This window comes from Centruroides sculpturatus, unplaced genomic scaffold (assembly GCF_000671375.1).
Source record: "Centruroides sculpturatus isolate CEXI.00-Female unplaced genomic scaffold, Cexi_2.0 scaffold228, whole genome shotgun sequence".
NCBI lineage: Eukaryota > Metazoa > Arthropoda > Arachnida > Scorpiones > Buthidae > Centruroides > Centruroides sculpturatus.
Genome location: NW_019384467.1, coordinates 696,946 through 717,738, shown reverse-complemented (window position 1 = coordinate 717,738; position 20,793 = coordinate 696,946). Strand labels below are relative to the sequence as shown.

Genomic DNA, 20,793 nt, shown 5'->3' with positions numbered 1-20,793 from the left:
TGTCTGTTATACAAATTTTTATTCTTAAATCATTCTGGACCAAAGTTTGTATGAGTATTACTTTGACCCTAGAATTGATACTAAGCTATATACTACCACAAAATAAATATTATAGGGTAGTCATCTGTTGGCAAAAATAATTAAATTCATACAAAAAAGAATATACATTTTTTAGCCTGAAGAGGGATGTGAAGTATCTGAAATGCATAACATTAAAGGCTTATAAAAAAGTTGATTTTATAGTCTTGGTCGTTAGTAAAAAATGGTTATAAGAGGCATAACATAAAATTACATGGTGTTTTTTAAATAAAAAATGGAATGTTTTTTTCTTAGAAACTATCTAAGTCAATAACTTTTTCTAAAAGAATAATATATCATCAATATTTATTTTTTAAAATTATATTCACTTAATTAATTACTGTGACAATGATATATCCTGGAACTCTATTAGAATTAAGAAAGTACTATTCAGAAATGAAAATACAAGAGTTGTTAGATGTGGAAAACCAAATACTTATATAATTTTTACAGTGTAACACTTTACATTCACAATACAATGATGTGTGTAAAGAATTATGATCTACCCAACCTTTTTATAATCTTCACATGTAACTCATCTTGGCTTGACATTATGAAAGAGCTTTTATCTGGACAAACTCCCATTGATCACCACATTTGACAGCATGAATGTTCAAACAAAAGCTTGTCAAATTGATGTGATGATAATATGTTCAATCTGACTTAGTCACTGATTCATCATCGCCCAGAGCAAAGAGGTGAAATTTGGTAGACAGTTAGGGTACTTCATGGAAACGCACACTAAGAAGGGATTTTTCAAAATTCCCAAGCGGGGGAAGAGAGAAAGGATTAAGGCTTAACCTGAAGAATGACTTTTGAAATTGATTCCATACTTTCCCATAAATTGATAACATTTCAGACATTGTTATAAATATTTTCATATATTTCGATTTTTTAACCAAATGTTCGAACCAATTTGAATTTGTTATTGCATATTGGTTTGATTATAGAACAATTGTAAGCGTTCCAGAAAATTGATCAAATTGAAAACAGTTTGATTCTTGGCAATTATCATTATTCTCAGCGGTAGGTGTTATATAACAATTACTATGGTTGTTGAAATACTGAATATAAATGGGGTTTTGCTTGCAAATCCTCCACGGGCGAAGTCACGGGTAACAGCTAGTTATGTATGAAATGTCAATCAAGAAAAGATAATTATTGTGGGATACTGCGTGCAAAGATTACAAGAGCAAAAGAAAAAACTTCAGCCTAGATTGATATATTTTTAGACATTCTGAAATAGTGAAAAAATTCAGTGTCTTATCTAAGACACACAAAGTACAAAAATTGCCACACAGGTGATGTTCACTGTTTATGGGATAAACCCACCATTTTCTTTGTGTTTAGTTTTTAAATATTTTGTTTTACTAAATAAGAAAATACTAGAGTTTCACTAGTGTCCATCCCATCTGCCATTTTCTTTCAAACACTGTCTAATTATATGATGTCTAAGCAATGTCAGTAAAGGTACTTTTCTACAATATGCCCATCATATGGATGTACATTATTTGCTTGTGTTGTCTAGATAACACTTGTACAAAAGTATGTACATCTGTCATAATAGACATACTTTATATGCTCATGCATACCCAGCCTTAACTGGTGTGAGGGATGTGACAACAAGGGTACCCCTCAACAGCAAAAAAGGAAAATTAGTGGAGTCGCGTGACTGGAGAGTTATTGGACCATTGTCCCGCCATTTTTGGAACTGTGTATCTGTTTCCGAACGAACAATAAAGTGTATTGTTCTTAGTCTCAACCCTTTCTGTGTTATTGTGCATAGTCACAACAACCTCTTCAAGTGATGGATAAGTTGTGCAAGAGCCTTTGCCAGCTTTTTTGTTCTTAATATATTATTCAATGTTAAAGTTTAATTATTAGTCTATTCTTTATCTTAACTAGATATACACTATGTTAATTATGCATGTATTTATTGTTGTTATGAAAAAAGAGACTTAATAATTTCTTAATTATAAAACATGAAAAATTGAATAATTTTAATTATATTATTCAATATTGTACCATGTTGATTTATTTAATGCATACTTTATTTTTCTTCTAGTCTCCTGCATTGTTAGCAAAAGAAGTTTTAGCTGAACTACCACAACAGGCTGTACAATATTTTATATCTAGGAATATTGTACCAAATCCACCTAAACAACAGACAGCACCACCAACTCTTTAAATGTATACTGTATAATTCTTTTATGTTACTATAAAGTATATACAGTATATTAAATGTGTGTAAAAATATGTATATTGTAAAGTCAAATGTTTTATGATAGTTAATATACAGAGTATATTGCATAAATTAGTATTTTAAATATAATGCTACAACTGAAAATTCCATTTTATTTTAAGTTTATTATAAGTTATTCTACTGTTCTTTTCTATCTCATTGATGGTGAATTATTACTTTCAATGTGTAATTTAAATGATATCAATACATGTCACTACAGTTTTATATTTTATATTAAATTATATGTATATAATTCAAATTAAATTTATATTTTTTGTAGACTTAGATTCATAACTAGACTCTAATTTGTTTTTATCAATTCCTTATATTGAGATAAACGTTATAAATTTCTATAATTTAAAAAATAAATTTTTATGTAATTAAAATTCAAGATTATTTTTCATGCATTAAAAGACATGTTCATAAGTGTAATGAATAGCTATTATTAATACACCCAACTATGATTAAATAGTCTAATGCATTAATAAGATAAAAACTAACATTTCTATCTTTGGTTCTATTCTATTGAATTATTTTATCCCAATGAATATTGTTTTACAGTATAACAAAGGCCAGTTATCTTTAATCAATATAAAATAACAAATAAAACAAATACATTGCTAAACTCCAGCAGTATTTTAATGTGATGATATTTTATTCTTGCAGTTAATGAAAAAGAAATTGTTCTTTTTCTTCTTTTAAAGCAACTGATGCAGAACAAAAGGTTTGGATCAAAACATTTTTGTTTTCATTAAATAATTGCTGGAGTTTAGTAAGGCATTTGTTTTAATTTTTATCAATATTTCTTGAGAGAACATGTATTGATGTCATGTATGATTAGTTATAGGTTAATAAAAGAATAGTTAACCACTCAACAGTGAGAGACAGATATATTCATTCAGGGCAATCGTGTGGCAGTGGTGAGGGATGGATATATCCATTAAATTCTTTTGGGGGTATCACCAAAAACTACCACAAAAAATAATTCACATAATTCATTTTTTATGTAACAATAAAAAAAGATTTCTTTACTAGACATAACTGTTTACAAAATGGTAATGAGAAAAAAGCGCATGGAAAAGTATTAAAAATTTCCCATGTTTATTCTCCACTACTTTGGGGTAGCACCATACCTGACTATCCCACTGTTGAAAGGTTAAATATTCATTCCCTACAAATAATAGGGAACATAAACAGTATTTTTATGTATATATTTTTCTAGAAGTTGTTTCCTCCAATGAATTTCATTTGTTATGTTGCTTGTTTCATTTCTTTGTCTGTGAATTTTTTTAAAGTTTTATATATAAATCTGAGCATATAGGATTGTCATTTCTAGATATTGGCAGTAGAAAGACTATAAAAAAACAAATTTATCATTAGGTATAATATTGTCAGAATTTCCTCAAGTTTATCTTCTACTCTGTTTAATAGAAAAATGCAATTTTTAAAAATCTAATTAATTTTCTATATTTCATAATGAATTTTTCATTTTAGATTGGTCAAGAATACTTTCAGGTAATAAAATTTGATTAGTTTTACATTATGTAAAATATCATATTATATAAATATTTCAAAATTCAAATTTAATATACAACTCCTAGACAAAAAATTAGAATATTCACGTAACTGAAAGTTTAGTGTACATTTTCTCATGAACAACACAGACATTGTTTATGTAGGGTAGAAAAAAGTTTTGTACTCTATGTATATTTATTATACCCATTAATCAGACAAATTAACTCAAACTTTTTTGTTACAAATGGAAATGAAATGACAAAAAAGATTAGAATATTAGCAAAAACAACCAAACAGCCATAAAAAAAACTAAATTGTAATGCAAATTTCCATATTGCTAGGCAGAGCAATATAACAGTTCAACATGGGACATAAGTGCGACATCAGTGACAAAACTAAAGATATCATCATAGCCTTGTACAAAGAAGAAAGAACACAAAAAGAAATTGTGAATTACGTAAAATGCTTGCAGCCAACAGCCTCTAGAGTACTAAACAACAAAACCATGTTCAAGTTTTAACTAATAAATGCCAGAAATTTGGACGTAAACGAGCAACAACTGTGAGGGATGAAAAAACTGGAGAAAGATTGTCATGCGAAACTGCTTTAAGAATGTTAAACACTTGCATGCACAATGGAGAGCAACTGGAGTGAACGTTAGTAAACGAACCATATGCTGAAGGTTGCACAACTTGCACTTCAATTGCTGTGTTCACAAGATGAAGCCATCTCTAATGAAAAAGCAACACCAAGCAAGTGTCAGATGGTGCAGAGAGTCTCATGTGGAACAAGACAACTGGAATAATGTTTTCTTCAGTGACGAATCCCTGTTTTGTCTCTCCACCAAGGCCCACATGTATGGAGAACAACCAAAAAAGACTGTATGAAGAGATTCATGAAGTTTGCATCATCTGTCATGATCTGGGGATGCATGAGTGCTAATGGCATAGGATAATTGTACATTCTTTGGGAATGTGTCAATGCACAGACATGTCAAGACATCTTAGACATTTATTATACCATCGGCAGAAGATTTAATTGAGAAAAATTTCTATTCCAACAAGACGGAGCATCCTGTAATGCCATGAAGTCAACGATAAGTTGGTTACAAGAATGACAGATTGCAATCCTGCCTTGGCCAAGTAATTCTCCAGACTTAAACCTATTCAAATTTTGTGGGGAGTCATGAAACAATGACTTAATGAATGGTGATCAACTTCTAAAGAGGAATTAGTGACATGCATTCAACACATTTGAAACGAATGCAAAACATTAATCTGCACCATGCCTGACAGATTTTGAGCACTAATTATGGCAAATGGCAATACCACAAAATAAGTTTATTTTGTTGTATTTCCTATATTTAACCCATATTTCGCTAATATTCTAATTTTTTGTCATTTCATTTCCATTTGTAACAAAAAAATCGTTTGAGTTAATTTATCTGGTTAATGGGTATAATAAATATATGTAGACATTGTTTATGTAGGGTCGAAAAAAAGTTTCGTACTCTGTGTAGTTCATGAGAAAATGTACACTAAACTTTCAGTTAGGTGAATATTCTAATTTTTTGTCTAGGAGTTGTATGTACATGATACATACACATGTGATAGTTTGTTATGTGATGTGATGTTGCCTGCGAAGGAAACATACAAACAAAAGAAAAGGCACACAATTCTGTCTTTGTTCACGACAAACAGGTTAGGTTCTAAAGAACTGTGTCACCTTACAATTCGGGAATATAACTTTCCGCAGAATAGTCGCATAACAATTTTCTTAGCCTAACCACATACATAAATCTTACTTAACTAACTCTTAAACTATCTTAAAATTAACTTAACCTAAAGAGAGAAATAGGGATATGGAAGTCTACAGTCACCCGGGATTTGTTCTTTTGTCTGTGCCGGTATGATCTTGGGTAATTCTTTTGGAGGTTATTGTACTTGCCATCTCGTCGATTCCTTTGCTGACCGCAGGGTTCTTGATTTTTGAATTCTCTTCCCAATTCAATGCCTAAGTATGATCCTTCTTTCCTCACCAAACTATGCAATCCTCTCTGAAGTTCAGAAACGTTTTCGAGCCTTCCGCTAGTATGGATCGCCTTTCTTAACGGTCTTTGTCCTCACGATCCTCTAGTCTAGATCTCCCTTCGACCTTCTTAATGACGTGTCTAACCCATTTGGTTTCCAGTCCAAAACTGACCAACTCATCAGTCATTTTTCACCCGGTCACCTTACCTCTTATTGTTCTCCTCCTGTTTGTGGAATGGCCAATCCTACTCAAAGGCAATAACAGTCGTCCCAGAAATAGAGGAAACCATCAAAATAGAATAGAATTATGACTATATAAATTATATAAATATACAAGTTTTGATATGCCCCCTAAAAGTCAACTCCACAGTGCAATCTGCGGTAGTCGACCTTACATCCCCCTTGTATTATAAGGGTGCTGTTTTTTCTCCTCATTACCATTGTCTTGTCTTCTGGTCTCCTCACATTTGGTTCCTTCTGCTTCTTGCATCGTGATGTTTGGAGCAGGCCTTTTGTTTGGTAACGGTAACCAAGTCCTCACATAAGTACTGGGATCTTCCTCCTTTCAGCTTGCATCTCTTCTCCCTTCTACTCTCTTCATATATAGGGGCATAGCATTCTTTGATTCGGTCAGTGTGCACCACTAACCTTTCATCTTGGCAATTAGTGCCAAGTTCTACAGTCACTGGGCCCAAGATGTGTGTGATCCTATAAGGCCCTGAGTAAGTACTTAGTAGAAAACTTCCCAGTACCTTTACTTCTTCCTTTCTGAAGCAACCAGACATGTTGCCCTCTCTCCCATACTCGTCCTTTCTTGCTCCTATTTTTACAATTCTGTTGCCTCCCCAACTCGTATGCAACTTTCCTAATATTTAATTTTGTGAAGAACTCAGACCATCGAGTTGGGCATCCATTCCTTCAACACTATCCTCTGGAAAAGCATTTGGAAATTGGGGTTCAAATCCATGTAACAGGAATGCAGGGGATTTATTGGTAGCAGTATGGGTAGAATTGTCCATCTCTCCTGATGTCTTCACAATGATTTTACAGATAGTTTTATTTAACCATTCACACATGGTATGCAGTTGTGACGTTACGTTTAATGGACAATTTGGTACACATCTCCTGGAAAATGCTCGAAGTGAAGTTGGACCCTCTATCCAACATTACCACCTCTGGGCAACCATATCTACATATTATATTACAAAAGAAACTATCCGTGATCTGCCACAAGGATTGGTTCGGGACTGGAACAGCTTCTGCATATCTAGTATATATGTCTACTATAGTGAGAATATATTAATTACCATTTTGGGTTGTTTGCAATGGGCTGATTATATCAACTGCCACCTTTTGGAGTGAGAACTCAGCAACTTACATTTCCTGGATTGGGGCTTGACCCCTGTGCAAATTATGTTGCTGGCACACTTTGCATCCCTTAAGGAATGTAGAGAACTTGTTTAGGAGTTTTATACCTATTTCTAGAAAGCTTCTTACCCCCTTCACATTTTTGGGTGGCCTCATATCGAGAATGGTGCACACATTGGATATGTCTGGACGAATACTGCTTTGGCTTATCACATGGCCTAAATATCTAACTTCTGTGATGAGGACGGAGCTCTTCTTGGGGTACAGTTTCAAATTAACTTTATTCAGGGCTCCTATAAGTTCATCTAATAACACAATATGGTCTTAGTGTTGTTTTCCAAATCGCTTGAAATCATCTTGAAAGATGTAACAATTGATCCTGAGAAAGTGAGCTAGTACCCTTGACATCGTTGCTTGGAAGAACCTTCTGGTATTTTCCCCATGGGGTGGAAAATGCATATACATGCCTAATAGAGCTGTCTAGATTTATCTGGAAGTATCCAGATTTTAGAACAAGCACAGAAAAAATGAACTTCCATGAAATTTACTGAGAATCTCATCAACACGAGCTATTAGGAACTCCTGAGTGGCAGTTAAGGATGACACTTGACCTTAGATGGGTCAATGACCTATTTTGCCATTTTCTTTCTCCAGTATGTGGATCAGCAAATTCCAAGCTGACTCACTCTCTTCTATTATCCCGGCCATTAAGTATGCATTAGTTAATGCCTTCAGCCCTGGCAGATGACATTTAGGGATACGGTATTGCCGTATATTTACTGGCTTCACCTATCATACCAGTCAATCCCTCGACTGATTCTTCGAAGCAGCCAGGGTGTTTTCTGAATATTTGAGATAACCGCTCCTTTTCGCTATCTCTTAACCCTTCTAGATCTCTAATATTCATCTGGGTAATGTTAAGGTAATCCTCATATATATCTCTGTCCCCATCATAGTTTCTTGTGCTCTTTTGGATAGCCACCCTTATATTACCGATGACCTCACATATTCCCCCAAGTATATCCATCCCCAGAATACTGACATAGTCAACATGTTCTGGGAGCTTCATATCTGCTACAGAGGACCTAGATGACTGATTTTTATATCTCACCTCAACATATAGAACCTTGTCACACTCAGTCACTTCATCACTAATACCTCTTATTCCCAAAATCTCATCCTTTATGGTTGCCCTAGCTATGCCTTGTCTTGGCATAATCTTGAGTTCCACAATACTAGAGTGTGACTTTTCAGCCCCCGTATCGATGAGAAAGCAGACTTTGGTCCCCTCAATTGTCCCATTGATGATCTGAACACTTGGTCAGCCAGACTAATGGTTAACGAAGAAGCACTGTGTCGGCCATTGTAACACTTCCTTAGATGTTTAAACGTTTCTCACTATGTCTCAGACAACTATGGGCAAAATGACCCACTTCATTGCATATGTAGCATCTTTTATCCCTCAATCTTTGCTCCTGGCCCTCTTTAGTTAACAACTTACTCACAGCTTCTGTTAACAATTCTATTCTTCTTTCCAATCCCTTAATCTTTTCATCATTATCATCATCTTTATGGAACCTTGGGCCCATGTCAGATTTCTCCTGTGTTCGTGTTCACCCCTCTTCTTTCAAACTTACTGCTACACTCTATCTCGATCTCCTCCTCTGCCTCAGCTATATCAAAAGCTTCTTCTAGTGTTTTGGGGGTTCTCCTTAGTATGCTGGCCTTTATAAAGGGGCTAAAGGGAAATATAAAGCACTCCAGAATTATGTCGTCACATAGGGAGCCTAGCTTGTCATTCTCTTTTGTGGCTCTCGCCAGTAACGTCTTAGTCCAGATTGCAGAGTCCATTACCAACTCACCTTGCCCTTGCATTAAGCTCAACAACTGATCTAAAATTTCTTTATCGGTGCCCCCTTTTTCCAAAGCACTTTATTGGGTCACACTTTGTTTCTTCATACCTTCCAGGGTATTGTTCTACTAAACATAAGGGAGAGCCTCTGGCAACTTTCCTGCAGTACCGCAACCTTGACTTCACTATTCCACCTGGCTAATTTAGCTGTATTCTCTATTGTCTGAAAGAATTGATTGATATTAACCATGTCGCCCTGAAAACATGAGGACCATGCCAAGAAACCCCGTTACAACTAAAGGCTGGCTTGGATTTACTCCCTCACCAGTCACCAAACCTCCGACCTGGTTGTTCATTATTACACAGTATAACAATATAGTACTTCTAATTTCACAAATAATGCACACGAAACACCCAATAAAACAGGATCAAACAAAAAAAAAAAAGGAAAACCCTACACCTCTTTCAGTTGGAATCCTGTTGCAGACACCAATTGTGGTAGTTCGTTACATGATATAATATTGCCCACAAAGGAAATACAAACAAAAGAAAAGGCACACGACAACTTCTTACGTTACCTGTTCGTAGTGAATAAAGAAAGAATTGTATTAGGTTCTAAAGAATTCCAACTGGTCTTGTAAAAATTTACAAAATTCACGGTGTGTCACATCGGGATTTTTTTCTTTGTTGAGTTTTCTTACAATTCGGGAATATAACTTTCCTGCAGAATAGTTGCGTATCAATTTTCTTAGCCTAACCACATACGTAAATCTTAAACTACCTTAAAATTATATAACAACTTAACCTAAAGAGAGAAATAGGGATATGGAAGTCTACAGTCACCCAGGATTTGTTCTTTTGTCTGCGCCGGTATGCTCTTTGGGTAGTTCTTTTGCAGATTATTGTACTTGCCATCTCATCAATTCCTTTGCTGACAGCAGGGTTCTCGATTTTCGAATTCTCTTCTCAGTTCAATGCCTAAGTACGATCCTTCTTCCTGTACCAAACTATGCAATCCTCTCTGAAGTTCAAAAACGTTTTGAAGCTTTCCGCTAGTACAGATCTCTTTTCTTAACAGTCTTTGTCCTCACGATCCTCTCGTCTAGATCTCCCTTCGACCTTCTTAATGACGTGTCTAACCAACCCCTTTGGTCTCCAGTCCAAAACTGACCAACTCGTCAGTCATTTTTCACCCAGTCATTTTACCTCCTGTTTGTGGAATGGCTAATCCTACCCAAAGGCAATAACAGTCGTCCCAGAAACCGATAGAAGAAAGAAATAGAGGAAATCATCAAAATAGAATAGAATTATGACTATATAAATATACATATACAAATATATATATATATATATATATATATATCTTTATATAGTCAATTCTATTCTATTTTGATGATTTCCTCTATTTCTTTCTTCTATCCGTTTCTGGGACGACTGTTATTGCCTTTGGGTAGGATTAGTCATTCCACAAACAGGAGGAGAACAATAGGAGGTAGGGTGACCAGGTGAAAAACGACTGACGAGTTGTGTGTGACCGTCGGCCATATATATCCAAAAAGAATGATACCATTTTAAATTATTGTAATTATGTTAATTTTTATCCAAGAATGCTGTAATGTACATTAAATCACTGGAAAAATTGTTCAAGTCTCACATTTTCCCATTAAAATTTCTCAATGTGTACATCTCCTGTCATGTGGTGCACATCCAACTGATACTCAAATTCTTCTTAAGCTTGCTATGACATATCCATTGTCACTCCTCCTACAGCGGGCACAATGATGAGTAATTCTAACACCCTGTGAACTGCAGAACACAAAATTTCTTCTCTGTTGCAGAGTTGCCATTTTTATTATGGCACTTCCTAGTGGTAGCAGAGAAAAAGTGTTTGAATGCAGCTGGGAGATGAAACTGGGATAGTTACTCTGTAAATTGGTGTATGCTGCATATTTTTCAAGTAATAATTAATATGATTATAGTAATTTAAAATGGTAGCATTCATTTCGGAAAACACTGTATATAAAATCTTTTCTATATGCAACAATGGTACTCTAAATGATTTTTTTAATCCGAAACTTACTAAACATATCTGCTTTTGCATATTGAAGTGTACCTATGTATCATATATTAATGGAAATTAAATGGAGTTCATTGAAGGAAACTTTAGATTAAGACCACATATAATTTTTTATACTAAAATAAGTGTTCAACAAGCACATGTTATTGCATATATATTTTATATGAATGTACTGTACATTTCAAATAATAAATTGTTAAGTACTGTTTTTATTAAATCTATGAGAGTTTATAATTATGTTCATAAATATATTCATTGTGTGTATATATAAGCTGAAATCTCTTAATCCTAATAAATCAAAATTTTATTAACTGAAGTTTTCATAAAATTGTATGTTTGAGGAAATTTTTAAAAATTTTAATTATTCTGTTTCTTACATTTTGTGCTTAATGATGAAAAATTAATTGAATCCATAATATTTTCATTATTACAACATTTAAATAAAGGAATCACTATTTTATCTATGCAATTATAATCATAAATATTCCATGGCGTAAATGATGATATATTTGTAAAACTTATTGCATTTAGCCTACACACAAGGGTGTCTAATACTAAGGGTGCACCGATTAATCGGTAAGTAATCGGCCGTATCGGCCACTTAGCCGATTAATCGGTATCGATAATCGGCCAATTTCACATTTTGGTATTTTTGTTAGAATGTTACATACAATGCTAGTAATAAAAACTAATAAATTTCTGTTATATATTTATTATTTATTACATGACAATCTGAATATTAAAAAAATTTTACTAATCAAATTATTCCTTTCATCAATACATATTATAAGTATAACATAACGTATAATATAAAGTTTAAACTTTACATAAGAAAAAGTATTGAATAGGTTAAGAAGAAAAATTAAATTTTTATTTGTTTCATAAGTTTAAAGTTTAAACATATAAAACAAATAAAAATTTAATATTTAAACTGTAAAACCCTTAAATTGTAATGCAAAAACATGAGAATTTCATCATTTTCAGGGCATAACCTATTTTTTGCCGGCTCATAAATGTTACCTCCAGTGCTGAAAATTTTTTCACTTTCAATGGAAGATGCTGAGGCACTTAAATATTTCATAGCTATTTTGCTCAAATTAGGGATAAATGTAAATATGTTTCTAATTCTTGATCGAAACGTTTGTTCGTCTCTTTCGTTTTTTTTTTTTTTTTTTAAAAACATGCTATTCTTCATTCTTTCGTTTACCAGAAGCTAATTCATCAAATAAATCAGAAAAACTTAGAAATTCACCTCCATCTTGATCACCTCCAGAAGTAGAAGCTTCAGAATTTAATTCTTATTGAGATTTCCTCTACCATATTTTCTTTTTGAAATTTCATTTTGAATCTAATAAAAATGACAAGCATAAAGACTTGTTTTCTATATATGCTGTAAAACTTTTTTTTTTTTTTGAATTTTCTAGTTCTTCTGTTGTGGTATTAATGCCACTAAAGGAACTACTGATCTTTGCTTTTGATAGGAATAATTTCATTCTCTATTGAAGATGAAGTGGCTTCTCGTTTGCTGGCTTTCCACAGTAATTTCTTTGAATTGTTTTACAAGTAGAACAATTTTTTCAACGAGAGACTACTAATATGGGCTCAACGTAGGAATTTTATTATCTATATGTGACAAGGGCCTTTTGCTGTTCCAACATGTAGTCTGTAGAATTCCAGCAAGTAGGGACATCTTGAATTAGTTTGTGTTTCTGCAAACCTAACTTTTCTTGCAAATCTTCCAATTTGATTACAGCTACAGCAGAATGATTAACATGTGTGACAATATTTCTATCAATTGTGATTATAGTTTTCACATCTTGTTCAGAAAATATGCATTCGTTTAGTGTCAGCTGCAGCGTATATATAAAGCATGATAATGCTTCTAAGTTGCAATTCCTAATTCNTAGTTCTTCTGTTGTGGTATTAATGCCACTAAAGGAACTACTGATCTTTGCTTTTGATAAGAATAATTTCAGAGTCTCTATTGTGGGAATTATTGAAGATGAAGTGGCTTCCCGTTTGCTGGCTTTCCACAGTAATTTCTTTGAATTGTTTTACAAGCAGAACAATTTTTTCAACGAGAGACCACTGATATGGGCTCAACGTAGGAATTTTATTATCTATAGCATATCTGACAAGGGCCTTTTGCCTTAATTTGTGTTTCTGCAAACCTAACTTTTCTTGTAAATCTTCCAATTTGATTACAGCTACAGCAGAATGATTAAAATGTATGACAATATTTCTATTAACTGTGATTATAGTTTTTACATCTTGTTCAGAAAATATGCATTCGTTTAGTGTCAGCTGCAGCGTATGTATAAAGCATGATAATGCTTCTAAGTTGCAATTCCTAATTCCAGCTACCAGATTTGCTGCAGAATCTCTTAGTACTAAGAATATCTTATGACTCGTCAACTTATACTATTCAAGAACAATTTTTAACTGTTCACTGATTCGTGTAGCTGTGTGAGAACCTTCATAGGAAACAATTTGCAAAACAGCTCTTTCCTGCTGAAAATCATCCTGCAACCAGTGAGCTGTTACACTTAAAAAAGGAGAATTGTTTGTAGTTGCTGTCCAAATATCAGCGGTTAAAGAAATATATGTTGTTTCTGTTAAACACAGAAACACTTCAGCTTTTTAAACAATGTTGAGATTTATTTTAGAAACAAAGGAAGAGATTGTTGATTTTGCGAGGATATTCGATCGTCTCTTGTTTACCTGACCCGAGGGAGATGGAAATACCAGGTGGAGAAAAATGGGTTTTTTCCACATTATAATTGACTGTATAATTAACTCCAGGATCTCACACTATTAATGCAATAAATTATTATCGGTAATCAGCCATTTTGCTTATCGGTGCATCCTTATCTAATACATTACTTTTTCAACTGTTGTATGTCATACACTTCTGCCTTAGATATTCAAACTTATAAAGAAATATTTTGTAGTACTGGTATTGTTATTCATGTGCAAAAAAATTAACGAATTTTTAAATATTTTTCATACAGTTATCATGTTTAATGTCATCATTGATTTTATATAATTAATACTTTCTGTAATCATAAATTTCATATTTTCTTAGATCTGTGCAAATTTTATGACATTTAGATATCAAGAAATTTTAAATGTGTCACCTATTTTCATATTAAAAATATGCTATACAATGAACATTGTAATATCTTGATTTTATAGAAAAAGGAAGTGTTCACTAGCTGCAATACAGTTAAAGACAGAATTGAGAATATGGGAAAGAATAGAAGAAATTTTTGTTTCTAGGATACAGAATATTCAGNGTCTAGCGCCACGCCTCAGAGAGTTTAGGCGAACTATCGCCTGTACAGTATGTAAATTAGGTACCGTAAGTTTAATACAGCACTGTAATGTTATACATCTCTTGTGAAAGAAACATTTCTTATTCAACGGCGATAAAAATTATTTATATTAATGATGTCTCCAAAGTTCAGCGAAGTTTTCGCAGAAAAATAACATCAGAAATCGCGGCCGCAGACTGCTGAGCTGTTCTAAAGAGATAAGAAATGGAATTTTTCTGCTTCCGCATTTTTAAAGTTTTTTCCTATAATTCTTATTATTTGTTATAAGTGTTTTACATTTTTTGAAAGCGTTATTTATAACGAACAAGAATATGTTAAGTTTGTACAATTTGGATACTCCTCTCTGAAATTACACGTTTTTGAAACTTCCGGTTATTCGGGCTTGATTTTTCAAACTATCTCAACCGTTCAACCGGAACCTGATTTAGTGGCTTACTCGAACTACTTAAGTGAGTACATGTGTCAAATTTTGGGGTTCCAGGCCCGGTATTTAAGGAGTTATTAACTACTTCCTGTTATTTTTCGGCAAGCCGTAAGTCGTTTCCGGTGGGGTATATCCGAATAATTTCCGGTCACTTCTTAGAAGACATCAAACGCGAATTTATCCCAAAATTTCACAAGTATAGCTTTAATAGTTTTTAAATTGTTGATGTTCTATTAAATCTTTAATTTTCAACATTGACCTTCACTATTAATACTAGAATTTTCTAGAACATTTCACGGAAGTTGTATTTTCTCTGTTTCTATTAATAATTTCCTAGACATATCATTTATTTCTAGATTCGTCTGGAGTAGAGGAAGACGTTGCACATAATTATAAGCTAACAAAATTAATATATTAGACGATATTAATATTTTAAGATAAAATTTATTATTTTCTTCAGTATGGAATCTGAAATACAAATATTCCATGATACTGCTTATGGTATTTATGACGAGATTAAGAGATATTCCCTGCAAAATCGAAATGCTAAATTTGGGGTAGAGTGTCATTTAACATATATATTGACACAATTCACCAGAATTATAGAATTAGCAGAATCTACTCTTAAGAATAATAATTTAGTTGAACGAACACTTTCAAAGTTAGTTACTAAAGAGGATTTGCAAGACTTTAAAGATGCTCAATTTGATGAATCTAAAGAAATTCTAATAGATATTCAATCCGCAGTACATAACCAAAGGAAAACTACTTCTGACAGTGTTGCTGGCGAAAAAGTTCCTAGCACCCTTAGTTATAGAGATACCCTACTAAAAGGAATAAAACCAACCTTACCTGCAAATGAACCACCTCCACCAGAATACACAGTTTTGGTATATAGTGATAAAGTCGGTGCCACTTGTGATGAAACTAAACGTAATCTAACTAATAACGTGCAACCTGATAAACTTGGCATAGGGATACGTAGAATAAGGAAGATTAGGAATGGAGGACTTGCAATTGATTTAAGCCATAAGAATGAGGTAGGCTATTTTAAAGAGAATGTTGAACAAGTTCCTGGCTTGGTTTCCAGACTGCCGAAAAAGCGACTTCCACTAATCAAAATTGCTTCCGTTCCTAAAGGTATCAATAAAGACGATCTCATATTAGATATCTTTGAGCAAAACGTGTACCTTCTAGAAACTTTTACTGATCGCACTTTTGCTGAACATGCTACTATTAGATTTCCGCTTAAAGAAAAGAATGAAAATTATCTTTCATGGATTCTAGAGGTATCTCCACAGGTTAGGGAGAAATTAGTAAAGGCAGGGAAAATTCATCTTCTTTGGTCGACGTGTCAAGTTTTTGACTTTTTTCCTATTACTCAATGTTATCGTTGCTTATCTTTTGGTCACATAGCAAAAAATTGTACCTCAACAGACAATGTGTGTAGTCATTGTAATGAGAATCATCTATATAAAAACTGCCAGAACAAACATAATTCACCAAAGTGTGCCAATTGTTTACGAGAAAACAGAGCACATAACTGTCATAATACAATGGATAAAACTTGTCCAGTATATCTTAAGGAAAAAACCAAATTCCAACAAAGGATTAATTATCATATATAGATATTTGCATAGACTACTTCACGTCTTTATACAGTACATCGTCAAGTTTACTGTTGTATTCTGCATACTTTGATTTATTTATAATCGTCTGTTTTTTTTCTAAAAATCAAAGGACACATTACTCAACGTTAGTGTTGGCCTCAACTTTGGAGAGTTGCTGATTTCTGTGTATTTTTATTGTGATTTGTGGACACGTGTTTCATGACTATGATAAAATTTGTTTACTCTTCTCTAATAATAGCAACTCACCGAGTATGTATGTAGGTGTATAGTAGTATATAGTTATTAATAGTTAAGCCAACTTTGTTTTCTTACATATTGCTTTTTACATTTATGATATTGATATATCCTATGTATTTATTTCTTGTTATGTTATGTTAACAGTTATATATAATATGTATTTATAGTTAAAGTTTAGTATTTTATTGTATGTATATAGTTGTATATAGTATATATTTTAATTTATTTTATTTCTTCATCATTAGTCTATTGTGTATAACATGTACTTCTGAGCATTGCTATTGTATTGAGTTTAGTTGGTAATGCTTTCTGCGGGGCCGGCCTGTATATATATTTATTTATATGTACAATAAATAATGAATGAATGAATGAATGTACTTAAGAAAATATTAAAAAATGCAGTGTTTTTAAAGTTAAAATAAGATTAAAATAACGAATACCGAAACAAAAGTGATGTAGAGATATGTATATCGATGACGTAATACACGTAAATGAGGAGCGAACGAAAACAACCGAGTTGAATTAATTAAGTCGGGGAAAAAAAGTGTGCATTTTAATCGAAAAAATGCGACTATTGTGTTAATCTTTAAAATATTGGCATTAATTATTAATTAAATCTCTTAAAAAATCATGACGATTCCTGTAAATCTAGTTATCTGATAAGAATAAAATACAATACTGTACTAATATATCTCTATTGTAAAATACGTACGGAAATACAGTATTACTGAATTACCTGTGTTGGACGACCACCTGTCTAAAAGACCACTTTTTGAAGAAACCGTGGATAGTTGCCAATAACAGGTTTTACTGTATAACGTTGTTACAAATGAAAATTGTCATCCTGATTGAATTTAGAATTAAACGTCATAATAATTAATGATTCAAAATTTAAACTGTATAAGAGAAAGATAAAGAAAATACTAAATTAAAAATTAATTGTAAACGCAAACTAATTTTCTATTTTACAAGGAAAATGCAAAACGAGTTAAAAGTAATTAATTAAACAAATCGAACATTTATAAATATTAATTAATTGAAACTCAATGTTTTTCAGGAAATTTAAATGTAAACTTTTAAAGTAACATTTTACAGTAAATAGATAAATGTATTATATCAATAATACATATTACACAAAATTCTAATTTTGTTATATTAAAAATATTTTGTCATACATTTGCTGCTTGTGTATTTTTCTAGAATATTAAGAATGAGAGTTTATATCACTATCGATGCGTATTTTATAATAAAAGTAATTAATTAACTTTATTATTAGAGGAAGCTGGAATTTATTTCCTTCTTTCTCTAATGAGAAATTAAGTAATTTATTCCAATTTTAATTTCTGAAATTTAAACAGATAGTATTGTGAAAAAATACCATTGGCACTCATCCCATTTTACATATACTTATTAAGGATCTTGTTAAATAACAAATGCATAAATATCGTATATTAAACGCAATTCTACGCATTTTAGTATTACCTTGGTTTGGTATCACCCGATTTAATACTTTGAGCTTTTAAATCGAGAACGCCTTTTGGTTAATTCGATTTCGTGATACCGAAATCGAATTATTTTCTGTATATAATATAATATATATAAGTTTTACGTTGAAATTTATTCACATTGATTTTTATAAAAATTCTGAATACATTAATACGGTTGTTTAAGCAATGTGAGCATGAAACAAGCGGACAATGCGACTTAACATAATTTTTCAGTATACGTATTGATAATACAGATTCCTGTTAACGATTTGTTTCTAGTTTGTTTTGTTTTATTTGTTAACGATTCCTCTTTGTAGTTTTTTTCATAATTACTTTCTTCATTCAGCGTGATATCCTTTAAAAGGAACAATTGGAATCCTCGTGCGAGATGAGCGAAATAAGAAGCAAAATGTGTACAGGAATAACCGAAGGAATAACCGAAGGAATAATCGAATTTCCTTTATGTAACGAATTAAATAATTACAATTTTTATTACGAACAGTTTTTCTTAACTATAATCATGATTACATGGTCCTATTTCTTTTAAATTTGCACGTATTCATTTAGACCTAAAATGATAATCTGTGACTCAAAATATGCATAGGAACGAAACTGCGATTTGTGTATTGCAGGCAATTTAGCAGAGCAGTGATAATAAAGTTACTATCGCCTCGACATGTGATCACAAAGTCCCTCGTTACGATAATCACGAAATTCTCGTTGTAAATAGTCTATACAGGAAAAAAGTGAGCGAAGCAAAGCGAATAAAACGAATTTAGACTAGAACTTAATTTTATTTTATTATATTTTCTCAGTCGCACAAAAAATAGTTCGATACTTTTTCTAAATACAGGCAATTTAAAAAAAAGTATGGTGACGATATAACACACTGTTATTACTTCTTAATCCTATATCCGTTTTGTACTTTGCATCGTTTTATCTCGCACTAAAATTTCCGCCTTTCTTTCTTCCTAGTAATTATTCACTCGGCATTTGAAGGATTTCGGACTAAACGAAAAAACTAAGTATCAGAAAAAACTACAAAGGCAAATCGTTAACAAATGTTGATATCCGATATTTATTCTAATGAATTTTGTTAAATTACAATTTTCACTTGTTACACGCTCACATCTCTAAAATATTAAAGTGCTCGTAGCTCAAATGAAAATTAATATACATAAGTTTCAGACAATGTAATAATTGTATAAACTATATTTTAAACAAAAAATACTTCGAGTCCACTATTAGGAAATAACACTCGATGGGCTAACTTTATTCACTTAGCTTAAGTAAAAAAAAAAAAAAAAAAAAAAAAACGACAATTACCAAACCAAGATGAAATTAAAATGCCCAGAACTGAGTGTAATATTCGATATTTATTCATTTGTCTTTTATTAACATCTATATCGAGTGGATGTAAAATGGGATTGGTGCCAACAGTTTTTTTATAGTAAGACTTGTTTAAATTTCGAAATTTCTAATTAACCTAATATGTTTATTATTAAAAATAATATAAATAAAGTAAATTAATTAAACTCATTATTAATTCCTCAATATAAAGATTTTAAAACTCTTATTCCGACTATTTTAGAAAAATATATAAGCAACAAACGGACGAAAATAATTGCTTCTTGTTTAATTTTTACTGGAGAAATTTTTGAATAGAATCAAATCCATTGTCTTACCACTTGTCAGCTAATTTTCCTACCCTTTATTAATGTATTTTAACTCTGCATGTAATGAATACTAAAATTAATAAAATATTTTAGTTATCGTAAATTAACTAATTCCAGAAATCAAGTGATAAGTTCCAAAATGCATATAAACCATAACTTTTATTCTCAATAATTTTCAAATGTTAAAAATGAATATTTATATTTAATAGTAAATTTAGGAATTACTTATTCGCTAGTGTTTTTATGATTGTATTAATAAAGAGATAATGCTACGGTTCAGTTTTAGTTACGTTAATTAATTTTCGATCGTTCGAAAATTAACTTTTTCTTTACCGTATTTCATAATATTGTTGAACACAGTAAAAAATTACTAAATTTCTTATTAATATTTTAAAATATTATATTTTTTTTTCTATGGATAGAAATAAACATAAAAGTAATGAGCACAAATAGAAAGAACACGTCCTGTGCTTTTTTCTATTTTTATATAAATATAAGTTTATGAATATTTTTTCTAACTTAAGTTTATTGTAATATAACGTAATAACAAACTTACGTATATTACTTGGATTATTAGTAAAATAAATATAATTGTATTTTGTAGTTGATTATTTTAGAAGTTTTCATTTAAATTTGATTTTAAAATATTGAGTGTATTTAAATTACATAAATATTAGTTTCTTTTAATTAATGACTTTTAACTTGTTTAGCAATGTCGTTGGAAACCAGAAAACCAGTTTTGGTTTACAATCGAAGTTTTCCTGGAATTTTCTTTTTTTACGTTTTTATTTTTCATACTTCCTCATTATTTAAATTTGATTTTAAAATATTGAGTGTATTT

At 31.7% G+C, this 20,793-nt stretch overlaps 2 protein-coding genes across 2 annotated transcripts in view; both read left to right on the top strand.

Annotated features, from left to right (window-relative positions):
- The window catches only part of LOC111621071 (copine-3-like), a 92,939-nt gene extending 89,583 nt beyond the window's left edge, over positions 1-3,356 (top strand). The window contains exon 15 of the mRNA XM_023363130.1: positions 2,144-3,356. Coding sequence (XP_023218898.1) covers positions 2,144-2,266 — 123 coding nt within the window. The 3' untranslated portion in view covers positions 2,267-3,356. The remainder of the gene's footprint in view (positions 1-2,143) is intronic.
- Positions 3,357-15,382: 12,026 nt separating this feature from the next.
- On the top strand, positions 15,383-16,549 carry LOC111621064. Its single transcript, XM_023363116.1, has one exon. It carries the CDS (start codon positions 15,383-15,385, stop codon positions 16,547-16,549), a length of 1,167 nt encoding a protein of 388 aa, XP_023218884.1.
- The last annotated feature ends 4,244 nt before the right edge of the window (positions 16,550-20,793 follow it).

Excerpts from the sequence above, each read along its gene's own strand:
- LOC111621064 (XM_023363116.1), top strand. The coding sequence starts at position 15,383 with ATGGAATCTGAAATACAAATATTCCATGATACTGCTTATGGTATTTAT.